Raw genomic sequence first — 15,209 nt, forward strand, 5'->3', positions numbered from 1 at the left:
TAGATGTGCTGTTACTTATCATCCTGTCCTCTCCTAACATCAGGACCTTACCAAGCCATTGGATGTGTTCTGCGTCAAACTTTATTGGAATTACTGCAATGCAAGTAAACAGTAAGAAAAAAATGCCACTGTGCTAATTTTTTCAGACTGTCAATGAACCCTGAAAATTTATGAGTGTTGCTGACCTCACATGAAACCAAGCCAAAAGGTCAGGTCAGATTATTTATTCTGTTGCATAAAATAGATTACCTTTAAATTTAAAAAACATAGCAAGTTTGAGCTTCATACGCAATATGGTTTATGTACTGCTCGATCACTAGACCATAACAGCTCTTCGAGAGTTGTTCCGGTCTATTGGATGAGTGTGGATATATTTGCGAATGTTTAGATAATGGATTGGAGCCCAGTAGACTGTAACATTTCCAAAGGCTTTTTCAGAGTTAAAGTTTCCTACCATGATTAGTTCTTTTAAGAGCAAATCTTTATTTTGTTGTTTTTAAGCAGGCAAAGGAAGCTCTATGTATTTCATAGATCGCTGACCTACCAAAATTTGTTCTAAAATCTGTCTTTCAAAATTATTGGAGTAACAAAAATCTTATTCATAGCTTCATCCTGGCAACACTTTATTTATAGCTCAATTCTAGCACCTAACTTATTCTATATTTTATCAGCTATATAATGAGTTTTGTGGAATAAAGTTTACATGGGAAGTAAATTACATATGTTGGGAATTAATACCCTGATAAGACATGTTTCTATGCTAGAAGAAGAAGTAGAAGAAAATGCAGAAGCAGAAGAAAGAGAAAGGAAGCTTTGAGAGGCATTAAATAAAGTAGTACTTCTTAGTCCAGTAAACATATTACTTTGGTTCCATAAGCATAATAGAACATTCAAATTTTTTTCTGTATAATAATAGAGAAAGTCTGTCAATGAATTTCTACTTTAGTTTGTACTGCATAACTACATCCAGTATATGGGCCTGGATTGAAAAACAGACACAGTAAACTCATTATTTGTAATAATATTAATAACTTTTCAAAGCATGACATATTTCTCTGCAGAGGTAGTCTTTTGTGTGCCCAAAATATAATATGAACATAGGAGTGTTTGTGCTTGTAGAACCTGCAAACTGAGCATTAACAATCATAGACAAATAGAGTTTGCACATTAAAGTTATGTTTGCGTATGTATAGTAGTTGAGTGTGACTATAACTTATTTTGCCAGTAATTGCACGCGCAGTTTTGCTTATCCGTTAGTAAGACAGTATTAAGCTCCTGTAGAGAATACTGGCATGCATTTGGTTGTGGTTAATCTTGTCTAGTGTATTTTGGGGAATAACACAAGTACATTTCTAAGGCTGGTGTAACCATGTACACCAGACTGAATGTTTGTGCAGCCAAAGCCTGAAGCAACAAGCCATACAGTAGGCTAAAAAATGATAACCAGGAACTTGATCTGAGTCTTTTTGTAGTATTCCTGCTTACTTAAATGGGACCAGGCTCTACTGGCTTACGTTTCCCCAAATACAGGGAATTTGTGCTACATGAGACACACTTGGTATCCATCATCTCCAGGAAGACTTGGGTCTTCTGGAGGTCCCATGTGAAACTGCCATTCCTGTACACATCTCAGACACTGTGGGGCAGCTCACAAGAATGTAGACCTATGTATGGGCAACTGAATTAAGTCTTCGGTCACTTAGAATTTATCCCTGAAATGAAGAAATTATTCTTCTTAATGCATTTGTAATAGTTTGTCCCATTAAATTGTATATAGTTAAGCACTGGGGTTTTACTGCTTCCTTTGGAGGAGATTTTTCAATAAATTAACTATGGAAATTAAAAATACTAACTACACTGTGTTGTGGCCATGCTGTTCAAGTCAACAGATTCCTGTGTAACTTCCAAGTTCTTGTAAATCCACAGTATATACAGCAGATCAGATATTAAATTTTATGGCCATTGTATCTAAATTCTCTGACTTGACTTTTGCTTGAACATGCATACTTTTGTCACATTAAAAAGATATGCTGTATATATCTGATTTAGTCACATGTCCCTGCCCATGGTGGGGGGGTGGAATTAGATAATATTTAAAGTCCCTTCCAACTCAAGCTATTCTATGATTCTATGATCTATGCTTAGCACTGTTCACAATCACATGTGGACTGAAGCCTAGTAACTACAGATTTTGATTATAGAAGTAATCATATATTTATATGTAAATACATTTTAATATTATGAGAAAATTAAATAAATACATATGTAAGGCTTCAGTGTCAAGTTAATTGTAAAAAATTAAAGATTTTATACAACGACAACTTACCTGAAACAATCCCAGATGCCAGCCCATATCATGAGTTGTTGGATCTGGAAAATCAGGAGGGATAAGAGAGAAAACAATCCCACCAACCAACAACGGTAAAAAAAAATTAAAAGAAACAACTTTCAACAGAAGTCTGATGGAGTTTAAAGTTTTTATGTCTTTGAGTTTCTAATAAGCTTGTAGCTCATGAAAAGTGAATTGTCTTCACTTGACAAGAAAGAACAGTTTATCGTCTTGTCTAAAAACATTACCTAGCAGTAATTTCCTTAGAGGAAGTCATCTTTCTTTCCGTTTCTTTTGGAAAAGCTTCCCTGGCCTTCCCCTTTTCCTTAAGGCCTTGGCCAGAACCCAGCATTATTCCACTGGTGTAAAGTCAAGAAGGGAGTTCAGTCACCAAAGCCTGGGATTCAATTCTTTACTTCTTCAGCTTTTCAGTAAATAACAAACCAGAAATTTTAAGAGTCTTACCGACTTAGATACAAGTACCATGAATTTCAGATCCAAATCTGATGGTTCAGGAATTCAAGTTCCTGTTTATGACAGGGATAGCTCACAGCAAAAATATTATTCCTACAGCTCCTTTTAGAAATAGTATTACTTTGGAAGAATCATAAAATAACCAGGTTGGAAGAGACCCACCGGATCATCGAGTCCAACCATTCCTATCAAACACTAAACCATGCCCCTTAGCACCTCATCCACCCGTGCCTTAAACACCTCCAGGGAAGGTGACTCAACCACCTCCCTGGGCAGCCTGTTCCAGTGCCCAATGACCCTTTCTGTGAAGAATTTTTTCCTAATGTCCAGCCTAAATCTCCCCTGGCAGAGCTTGAGGCCATTCCCTCTTGTCCTGTCCCCTGTCACTTGGGAGAAGAGGCCAGCCCCCTCCTCTCTACAACCTCCTTTCAGGTAGTTGTAGAGAGCAATGAGGTCTCCCCTCAGCCTCCTCTTCTCCAGGCTAAACAACCCCAGCTCTCTCAGCCGTTCCTCATAAGGCCTGTTCTCCAGCCCCCTCACCAGCTTTGTTGCTCTTCTCTGGACTCGCTCCAGAGCCTCAACATCCTTCTTGTGGTGAGGGGCCCAGAACTGAACACAGGATTCAAGGAGCGATCTCACCAGTGCCGAGTACAGAGGGAGAATAACCTCCCTGGACCTGCTGGTCATGCCGTTTGTGATCCAAGCCAAGATGCCATTGGCCTTCTTGGCCACCTGGGCACACTGCTGGCTCATATTCAGTCGGCTGTCAACCAACACCCCCAGGTCCCTCTCCTCCAGGCAGCTTTCTAGACAGACTTCTCCTAGTCTGTAGCACTGCACAGGGTTGTTGTGCCCCAAGTGCAGGACCCGGCATTTGGCCTTGCTAAACCTCATGCCATTGGACTCAGCCCAGCGGTCCAGTCTGTTCAGATCCCTTTGCGGAGCCTCCCTACCCTCCAGCAGATCAACTCTTCCACCCAGCTTAGTGTCGTCTGCAAACTTACTTAGGGTGCACTCAATGCCTTCATCCAGGATATTGATAAAGACATTGAACAGGGCTGGACCCAGCACTGAGCCCTGGGGAACCCCACTTGTCACTGGCCTCCAGCTGGATTTCACACCATTTCCCACCACTCTCTGGGCCCGGCCATCCAACCAGTTTTCCACCCAGGAGAGTGTGCACCTGTCCAGGCCAGAGGCTGACAGTTTCTGAAGCAGAATGCTGTGAGAAACTGTGTCAAAGGCTTTACTCAAGTCCAGCAAGACCACATCCACAGCCTTTCCCTCATCCAGCAGCCAAGTCACTTTGTCATAGAAGGAGATCAGGTTAGTTTGGCAAGAATGAACTAACCTTTTCTTTGCCAACCACCTTGTTAACTAAACAGTTCAGATAGTCCTTGATTTGCAAGATGCTGAGCACACCAGTGAGATTGAAAGAGTACCTGTAGAAATGATTACGTCTGTGCTTATTGGCTAATCTGCAGGCAGGCTCCGTGTGTGCATAAATGTGCCCAAGTGGTTCATCGAAATAGTCTAAGTATCTTCAGCACCTTCCTAGACCAAGCATTAGCTTCTAGTACTTGCCCATGTTCAGCCTGCAACTGGATTGGACCCGCTTCATTTAAAACTATGCATTTTAAGAACTGCTAAGTATAATTTCATTGTAACTTGCACTTACTGGAAATACATTGTCTTAACTTGAAGCTTTAGACTTGTATTTCCTGGGCTAGTGGTTAAATTAAAAAATCTCTCTTTTAGTTTATAAAATGATCAAATTTGATCTGTAAGCTACTAAGAGAGAATAACCTCAGCAACAGCGCTTTTTTGAGAGTCACTGTTCTGATTAAAACCACACTTTAAGAGGCAAGAAAATGAGAAAATACAGGGCAGTTAACTACTCCAGCTCACTTGTATGTTCTTTTATTTTGTTTCTCTTTTAAAAGCTGTATAGCTGGTGTTTGTGAATGTCTCTTAAAAGCAGTATATATATCTGTTTTCAAGGAAGACAAATAACAGCCAGATGAAAACTTCCTGAAATGCTACCAAATCCAGAATTTTCTGTATGTTAAACCATAGACTTTTTTCCCACCAACACCTTCAAATTCCTTCTTGGTGTTTGGTTTTCTCTGTAGTTTCTGGTCTTCCTGAGAATGAGAAGCTTATCTTTTTTCTGTTTGGCATGTGAAAATGCATTTTTCTCATCTCAATTATTTTTAATACATGTGAGGAAAAAAGAAACAGAAGTTAGTGAGTATTTATTCAGGCTGCTTTAGTAGCATTGTATTATTTAAGACTTAAATCAAATCTGGAACTTCTTTTTTCCTGGGGCACACATTTTTTATCTGAATTTTAACGTGCTTGTGAATCAGTCTTAGTACTTGTGCTATTGCTGTGTAATAGCAATTATTTGTGTTGTTCTACATTGGTTTGCTCTATAGCATTAAGGTAGTCAGGCTGCACACAGATGCTGGAGTACATCTGCAGATCGCTGCAGGATCAGAGCCAAGGACCTTAGTACTCCAAACAGTTATATGCATGTTTATCTATCAGTGCATATTCCGCTAACATCAGAAGAACTCTGCTAGCATGACTTAAACAGTACATGACTGGTTTGTGGTGTCTGGGCACAAGATTATTCCCAAGGCAAAGCCCATTACAGGATCAGAACTACAAGGCTTGTTTACAAGGAAATGCTTGGGAGGAGGTAAATGAATAATTTTGGGAACTGGCCCCTAATTCATACCATCTTCTCATTTTCCTCTGTGGCTCTTAATGTTTATACATTTATGACAATTTCGTATGTGTGTAGTGGGTTGCAGCTTCATGCCCTTTGAAACAGAAAGTGTGTTCCTTGTGCCCAGAAATCATTAGCAGCTTTGGGAGTGGAAAGAGAAGAGGTTTATTCCTTTAGTAGTGTCTGTTGAAGATATTTAAGGACACAAAGGCAAGTGCTTTCCCAACAGAGTACATGGTTATCTGTTTTGCTAAGGCAATCCAGACTTACTTTTTATACTTCTAAGCCTGACAGTCATTCACACACAGTGAGCTTTGACTTTTATCATATTATTAACATTCTAAACTCACAGTTTCAGAGGTTTATAACTCAACAGCAGGTTTAGACTCAGTAAATGCAGCCCAGGAGCACTATTTTTCAGTGTAAAAGACATCTTTAGTTACTGCGTATCAAGCAATAGTGGACCCTGCTTATTTCAGGCTTTTTCAAAGGTCTTAGATTTCAGTTAAACAAAAACATCCTCCTGAAAAAAAAAGAGTTTCATTCTGATGTTCCTCAGATTGCTAGCTTCCTTTGACACAGTTGGAAAAAGAATTGCAAAGGCTTAGTGATAGGCACTTGAAGTAAACTCCTGAGAACTCATAATGGACAATATTTTGTATATTCCTGTGCAGATCTCACTGACATCGATGGATGAGTTCTGTACACATCCTATTTTTAAAATCCTGCATGCATAATCGCTGTTAGCATTGTTACAGTATGTACCATGGGCGGGTGCAACTTTGAATGCAGATTTGTACTGTCTGCTGTAATGGTTCTCTCCTGAGAGAAATTCAGAAAGCTGTTCATAAGCTGTTCTGGACTCTTAGGTAACTAATCCCATCTCACACATACATTGTCAGCTACTTTTTCTTAAAGAAAATCAAACACTTCAGGAAACATATTTATATGAGAGACACTGTTCCACTCTGTTGGATAAATTATATGCATTTTATACCTTTCACTAACAGAGATGTACAGGTTTCTACATATTATAGTAACAGCAAAATAATGCTAATCTTATGATGTAAACTGACATGAGCCTAGAAAATGTCAATGCCAAGTACACTGTACTAGATGTCAGATATTTTTCTGTCTTTCGTAAAATTGTATATGAAAAAGAAATTTTAATTTCAGTTGCTTCGGAATGGTACATATGTATTACAACCTAATCATTTTTTTGACTGTGAGGTATTGTGTGTTTAATTAACATTATTTCTGTGTGTTTAGGTAATTACCTTTAGAACACATGAGGACATATTGTGCTTATTGCCTGTGCTAGAGCATAATGTGCTGGACTACACTTGTTAAGGTGATTTTAGCATTTCCTCACACAGCTGGAAGTATCCATGCTGTGGTTTCTTAATGTACTCTTTAAGTACTGCACTGTAGAGTACAGTACAATAAAAATAATAATTAATTATGATCCTCATCTTACCAGTACTACTGCTATCCTAGTACCCTGGTTCCTGTTTTAGTGTTCCACTATCCATAACTCTGAAACACATATCTTTCCTTTCAGAATTTTATTTCTTAGATGATAATAATGAACAGAGCTGAATTTTTTGAGGACAGATTTGTTGCATGGTTTGTGATGCCTTCACATTTGTTCAGGTCTCCAAGGACCAGCACCAATAAATATGAAAGAGACAGCAACAGAATGGCGTATATTCTCATTTCCTCCAGGATGAAAAAAAAAATACTCTAAATTAAGTCTAACCTTAAATGTATAATCTGTCCTTGGGAGCAAAAAAAAGAAAAAGAATATAGCATCTTCAAGCTCTTGGCATCCCTTACGAGAAAAAATTGGTTCTAAGGGTCTCTGATCTTGTGTTTTAGTAAAATAGAACTGCACGGCTGACTGACAGTTCTGATCTAAAGCATTTACGTTTAAGTTTTGATCTCTCTGCTTTTGATTAAAACTAATGAGCTCATTTAATTCAAAATGGGAATCTCTGATAAGAGAAATAAGGTTGATGTGATTGGATTAGAGGGGCAAATTAAACTCTTAGAGCAGAAGTTTGTGCTTATATAGTGTATTAAAAAGCTGTTGGCGTATTATGGTGTGTTAGATGATGAGAAAAATTTCATAGTAATTCATATTTAATCAGAAGAAATGAAAGTACTAAATATAACATGGCTCTGCTTTTCCCTCGAGTGATAAAGAGCTGTACATTTAAAATGACATCAAATTCATGCTCTCTAAAACAAAAAACTCTTAAGAGAGACACTAAAGAACGGAGGACCGTTGACAGTTATTTCATCACAATACAGCTGAAGTGTCACTAACTGAAGAAAGTGTGTCCACATTAAATCAAGGACAATTTGATATAATCCTTAGCTAATAAACAAGTTGTTGTGGTTTTGTGCATTACAAATGTTTTTTAAATATTTGAGTACTTTCTGCTCATAGTTTGTTCGGTTCTCCAAAACAACAGCAGCATAATTTCAAAATAACTTTTTAATTCAGTGTTAATTACTTACCGAAATTGAAAGTTAGTTCATCTCCAATAATGCTTGATTATTGTAAGCTACTCCAGAATTTTCCCATGAACAGTGTTTTAGGGAGAGGTTGGTTGTCAGGGTTAAAAGTAACAGTAACAGAGATTGTGTAAAGAATATCTCAGTGCTGACTAGAGCCATACATACTATTGCATCATGGTTTATACTAAGAATATTTATTGACTGTTTTATGTGGTTGCAGTTGAGGGAGTGAGTAGCATAGGTGAGAGACACAGTTTCAAGGAGGATATATCTCTTCAATTGGACTACAAAGGCATTTTGTTAGTGACCAATTAGTCACCGATAATTAACAATGATGATGACAATAATAATAACACGTTATTTGCTCCAGCAGTTTTGCCTTCAGATTGCTCAGTGCTTTATTGATAACAATTAACCCTTGGTAATGTGGAAACCAAGGCACTCAAAAAGAGGAGTGAGGAGCAGATAAGAGAGAATAAAAGCCTGCAGAGTATGCACCCTCTTTCAGCAGGCAGAATTGCTTTCGCAGTAAGACTTTGCCTTTGACAAAATATTGAAGAACCTCACAATTTTTAAACAGTGCAATGCCCTGCAAAAATAACTCCAGTCGTACCAAAATTGTGCAAGAAAGAGTTAATGAGACAAAGCTCTGTTATAAATTCTATGGGAAAAATAACTTGAAAATGAGACTTACTGAGTATACATATATTTTTCAAGTTTTTTTTGCTAAGTAAACGTTTTCTAAACGAGGTAAATTGATTACAACACTCTTAGCATCCATCAGTCATTTATTTTTAGTGAGTTCAAGGATTGCACCTGAAAAATAGCTTAGAGGGGATGTATAAAATCTAAATTATGTATATATGTATTTTTTCTATTCCCTAGTGGAATCTACAAGCCCCAGTTTACTAACCACTGACAACACTCTAGAGCGCTCTTTTTTCATCCGAATGAAATCTACACTGACCAAGCGAGGAGTGCACATCAAATCATCAGGATACAAGGTAAGGGTTGCACTGTAGCATGAAATATTGACATTATGTTCATTCATGTTCCAGAAACACATTAACAGACAGAGAAAGGATCTATTTCACATTTGCATATGTTTCATTCCTTTTGTTACAGAATCATTTATACAGTATTTCTACCCTGAGGTTTGGCTTTGGTACTAGTTGTCACATTGGAAGAATGGGGTGTCATCCACAGGTACCTGGGCAGGCTTGAGCAGTGGACCTGTGAGAACCTCATCAGGTTCAACAAGGCCAAGGGCAGGATTCTACGTCTGGGTTGGGGTAATCCCCGTTTTCAGTACATGATGGGGGATGATGTGATTGAGAACCGCCCTGCAGAGTAGGGCTTGGGAGTACTAGTTGATGAGAAGCTTGACATGAGACAGCAATGTACGCTCACAGCCCAGAAGGCCAACCATATCCTGGGCTGCATCAAAAGAAGCATGGCCAGCAAGTTGAGGGAAGTGATTCTGCCCCTCTGTTCCTCTCTTGTGAAACCTCATCTGGAGTACTGTGTTCAGTTCTGGAATCCTCAACATAAGGATATGGAGCTGTTGGAACAGGTTGAGGAGGGCTACAAAGATTATCAGAGGGCTGGAGCACCTTTGCTATGAGGACAGGCTGAGAGAGTTGGGGTTGTTCAGCCCGGAGGAAAGAAGGCTCCAAGGAGATCTTATAGCGACCTTCTAGTACCTGAAAGGAGCCTACAAGACAGCTGGAGAGGCACTATTCAAAAAAGTTTGCAGTGACAGGATGGGGGGAATGGATATAAACTGAAGAAGGGTAGATTTAGACTAGACATTAGGAAGAATTTCTTCACCATGAGAGTGACATGAGTGGTGAGACACTGAAACAGGTTGCCCAGGGAAGTTGTGGCTGCCCCATCCCTGGAGGTGTTTATGGCCAGGTTGGATGGGGCCTTAGGTAACCTGATCTATTGGGATGTCCCTGCCCAAGACAGGGGGGTTGGAACTAGATGATCTTTAAGGTCCTTTCCAACCCTAACTATTCTATGATTCTATGATTCTATGATTCTACTACACCTCCATTAAATTGTTAATTATTACAAAAAACATTGATAATAAGAATATGATGGCCTTCAAAAGAGCAACACTTCCAGAGTAGAGGTAGATTTTACCAAAGAAGGTAAGTGACAGTTAACATCACTTTTCCCATAGTGGAAAATTACTGCTCAGTTAGACTGGCAGTCATCTTTGGGTTATGTTTTTTTTAAAGTCGTAGGATTTGTTCTTGCGCACAGTATGCTAGAGCTATTTAATTTTGCTGCCATTCTGGCTGAAGGAAACAACAACCCACAATGAGTAGTTTTCCACCATTTTTCTTTCATTGTCTGTCTGAGGGGCATCTGCTGCCGGGGATCATATTTGCTGGATTTCAGACGCTTTTAAGATACGAAAGTCTCTTGTTCCTTATCAGCAGTAATCTCATTTTTCTGCAGTCACATATCGCTCATAGTGCCTGTAGCTATCAGTGGCTTTACAGTATACTAAAACTAGAAGGAATAGCACATTTTTAAAATTGTCAACTTGTGGGATGAAATATGGCATCCATTAAGTACTATACAAGATAAAAGAGTGGTGCAAGAAACTAAGTTTGAGAATGAGTGTGCATTTAAAGAAGTCACTTGTCAATGTTCATTTAAAAACTTTCACAACCGTTTTTTCAGTTTTCAGAGGAAGATTTAGAGGAGCTTTGAAGTAAAATTCCCTGATTCACTTTTCCCCAAAAAAGTTCTCTGTGAATATAGCATCAAGTTAGACTACCTGAGCAGTAAAAATCTGGTAGAAATTTCATCTTTGCAAGACTGGGAGTCTTTCTGTTGAATGATTTCTAGGTTATGGTGTTTAAAGTAGTTGCTAATGGGAGTTTAGATCCAAATAAGTAGTTTCTTCAATACCTTTTGATCTGTATACTGCTTAATTGTCAACACCTGAAAGAATGCAGTCAGTACTTGTTCATGCTGACAGATTTGCAAGTCACAGAAGGTATCAAGACCAGGAAGTCTACTGACAGTCTCAGGAGGAGGAAGGCAAATAAATGAATGAATGAATGAATGAATGAATGAATGAATGAATGAATGAATAGGCAGGTCATTGAAGTTATACTAATTTTCATTATTAGGCAAGGTCTGTCCACACTAGGTCAAAGTTACATTGGTAGAGAACTTGCTTTGCTGCATATTTTTGCTGCAATGGTAATGGAAATAAATAGAAAACTTGTCTGTGGATTTTGTAGTCTGACAATTTTTGCCAGATATTGGTGAGAACAAAAGGAAGACATGTGAGCGTCTTTTTCTTCTCTCTTCTTGGACTCCTGACAATCTAATGTTAGTCCAGCACCAGAACATACATATCTATAATGGACTGGCTTCACAAGGTGGATTTTCTAGTCATTACAATACAGTTTTTGAAATTCACAGCAGACCCTTTACTCAAAAGAAAGACACAGTTATGTCTATGCTATAAATACAATTTCATTTCTCTTAGGCCTGATAATGACACATGGAAACACTAAAAACAATAACTGAGATATAACAGGTAGAGCAGAATTTTGAAAGATCAGATATAATTTTTAGCCAGCTTTTTCTAGACACAAAGAATGAATAAATAGAAATGATATTCTGCAAACTCTGGAACAGGTTGCCCAGGGAGGTGGTAGACGCTCCATCCCTGCAAACACTGAAGGTCAGGTTGGATGGGGCTCTAAACAACCTGATCAAGTTGAAGATGTCCCCTGCTCACTGCAGAGGGGTTGGACTAGATGACATTTGAAGGTCCCTTCCAACCTAAACCATTCTATGATTCTATGAAAACTGTAGAGGGATTTCCAAATTTTTCCATGAGATATCAGCAAGTCAGCGTAATTAAAATGGCACAAAGTGTGCAAGTCCTAGGCAGGTGTCACAGTTCCTTTGCTTTTTGATGTTTTTGAGGATTTTGTAACTGACAGTGTTCGGCTGAATTCAGCTGTGTCCAACTATCTGAACTGTACTTTGTCTGTTTTTCAAAAGCATCATAATAATATGTGCTCTGTGTTCTATGGATGGTTAATTATCCACAGCCTCAGTGAGCCCCAGAAAACTTGTTTGTTCATTTTAGAAGAGTTGGATCATGTGAATATATTTTTAAACAAGTGTTAAGAACTCCTTTCTTTAAACATCATTCTCGTTTGGTGTGTTAGACTAGCATAGTAAAACTCAACTGCTACAGTGAATGTCACTCACACTTTTAGGAATATCACCAAATTATTCATTGATTTCTAGAAGTCTGGTGCCAGAATAAACTTAAGGCTTCTTGAAATTGTCCAGGTATATATTTTATTAAAATTACGAAAGATCCATGAGCCTTGTAGATGTACATCTGTATGGAATTATCAAAGGGAAGAACAGTGACATAATACTGACAAAACTCATGGGGGAAAAATGGCTACATTCTGCATCAGAGGTCCCTGGAAGACCTCCAGCACTTAGTCAGGAAACAGTATCCTTGCTGGGGTGATGTGCAGTGGAGCTCCTGTGGGAATCCTGATGGGGCAGGCTGACTCAGGAGCTGCTGTCTCACACCTTCAGAATACAACAGAGCACTGAATTTTCCCTCTGCAAAAAGCAAAGGCTCCTGTCTAACAGCTTCCATTGAGCTCTTGACTCATTGTAGGTGGGTAATCCTCCTGAATGAGCAAACAAACATTCATCAGGAACAGTGTGCTAGGAACTCTGTATCTTATATGAGTTAGGCTTTAGCTCTGTCAAAGGTATTCGGCTCCCTGTGGATTCAGTCCTCCAACAGTGACAAGCATTTTGTCTTTGTGAACTGGTTGTGTCTTATTACAAACTTTTACTGAGCTGAGAACCACATCTCCATTTTTTTCCCTGCTTTGAGGACTGCTGATGAATGTTTTCTTTCAATAGCAAATGATTGAGGTGGTCCACAAGATACTTAGCCAATTTTCAGAATGAGTGATCCCTGCCTCAGGAAAATCACATAAAATTGAAAACAGTCAGAGAATGAGATTGATTAATCATTCAGGTTGATCTAGTCAGGACTAATTTTCTGTCAAAAGAAATGTTGGAACAAAAATCACACTAATCGGCTTACGCATATGTATACTTCAAAGAGACCCTGTTCCAGACTGTTCTGACATGAGATGAACCCTGTTTATACTGCCTTCCTGGACTGATTTAATTAGTCCTGAATTATACGTAAAGATGGAGGTAATGACTTTTTTTCCATGAATTCCATTACCTTAAAAGTCTGAAATGGGGAAGTGGTTACATGATTAATCCTCCCTCTCTCCTTCCATTTCACTGTTCCCCAGCACCCTGCTTGAACTGGATTTTCCCATTCTTCATATTCTTAGTCTTAGAGTTTGCATACAATGCTAGAGAGCTGTTCAGTTTTCAGTGAATAAATCTAAAGTCTTAAAAAAAAGTCAAATAAAATTTGGTCAGCGGATAAAACACATTGCAAAATAAAAGGAGAAAATTATAGTTCCGTTCACCACAAAGCTCAGAATGTATTGCCGTTACATCTGTTGTCTAAGATACATGATGCACTTACCATTTTTTTCCTCTGCTGAAAATGTATTGCATCCTTTTTTCATTTTTTTTCACCAATAAAACATAGTTTTGTATTTAATTTGGATTTTTCTTGTCTCCATTTTATCTCCTTTTCCATTTGTTTCCACCATTTGAATGTCACAATTCTGTCCACATAACAGTAGTCCCACCTTCAATGTTTCAGCTGTCTAACTCAGGCACATGTCAAAATTTTTTTTAATTGAAAACTGCTTTGTTCAAGTCCAGTGATACATTTTCTACTTTAGTATCCTGCTGTTGTTTTGTCATGTTTACTCTTATGTCAGATTGTGCTAGGATTTTTTTTGTTCAAACCTTTAGGGCCTGATACTGGTCTCTTGAATATAGTATGATTAATGGAATAAAGAAGTAGTCAAAGCACCAAACATCATGAGAGACATTAGTTGCCAGTAGTTTCCAATTCCTGAGCTCATCAGATGTGTTAGTGTATATTCATACACATTCCTTTGCTGTTTTATGGAGTAGCCCTCTCATCATAAGCTACGACAGAGGTGGATAAGCAGACACGAGTAGGTTCCCTTGTTATTGTGACAGTCTGAATTTGGTATAACCAGCGTCTGTTGCCTCTCCATCTCCCAAGAAACTGGCAATCAACCTTCTTGGTGATCCATCAGCAGGGCATCTCAAAACTCCTTCAGGCTGTAACTTGCTTCTTGGAGAGATACTTTCTATCTGCTGTGCTACCTACATGCTTCCTTTGGCCCATTCATTGTCAACAAGAAATAGTCTCTATGTCATTGAAACATTGAAGTCATTGAGGTAACAAGGCAATGAGTCCACTGCAGACTGTTCAGTAACTGGAAGAAAATATAGCAGCTATCATATACTGAGCACAGTCTTACATAGAACATTAGACTTTTGAGCCTGTATTATTGAGAAAAGACATATTTGCTAGGTTACTCGGATAATTCTGCCTGGAAGCGAGGCCTTGGTGTCTTTGAAAAGTGCCTTGGGACTATGGAAAAGCACATACATAATCTTTGGAGATTAATGAAAAGGACTTTGTTTCAGGAGTTCTGAAGTGATTTAATATGGCACAGAAGTGTTAGCTTTGGATGCAAGGGTAGGCCCTGCATTGTTGCTTTACAGAACCACAGCCCTTAGCAATGCCAAGAGTGGTTATTTACAGTTGTTCTTCTCGCTGGTGTTCTTCACATGCAAGAGAAGTGTGGAGATTTAGCAGACTTAAACAAACAGGCCAAATTGCAATGAAAGGAGCAAAGTAATCTTCATTATTTATTAAATCATGGAGAACTATTAAATCTAACAGCATAATCTGAAGTACAAGTGGACATACTGCATAAAAAAAATAAGTAAATTGCTATATTAAAAAAATTGGCTTACCAAGATTATTTTAAAAATCTTGATGTTTTGTTGTACATCTAATGTCTGCATTTCCGTAATGGAGGATTCAAATTTGGTTAGCTATGCCACGTACATTGGTTACTGTTTATCTAAATATTTTAAATCATGTTTAAAACTACATAAATGTTTTTTCACACATTAGACTTTGTAGCCTAAATT

General features: G+C 38.3%; 1 protein-coding gene across 4 annotated transcripts in view; it reads left to right on the forward strand.

Annotated features, from left to right (window-relative positions):
* Positions 1-15,209, forward strand: part of NPAS3 (neuronal PAS domain protein 3) — a 617,745-nt gene that overhangs the window by 546,829 nt on the left and 55,707 nt on the right. For all 4 annotated transcript variants that reach the window (XM_069858438.1, XM_069858439.1, XM_069858441.1 and 1 more), the window contains one exon: positions 8,946-9,064. In XM_069858438.1, the coding sequence (XP_069714539.1) occupies positions 8,946-9,064 (119 nt within the window). The remainder of the gene's footprint in view (positions 1-8,945; positions 9,065-15,209) is intronic.

The sequence above is a fragment of the Phaenicophaeus curvirostris genome, chromosome 5 (genome assembly GCF_032191515.1).
Source record: "Phaenicophaeus curvirostris isolate KB17595 chromosome 5, BPBGC_Pcur_1.0, whole genome shotgun sequence".
Classification (NCBI taxonomy): Eukaryota; Metazoa; Chordata; class Aves; order Cuculiformes; family Cuculidae; genus Phaenicophaeus; species Phaenicophaeus curvirostris.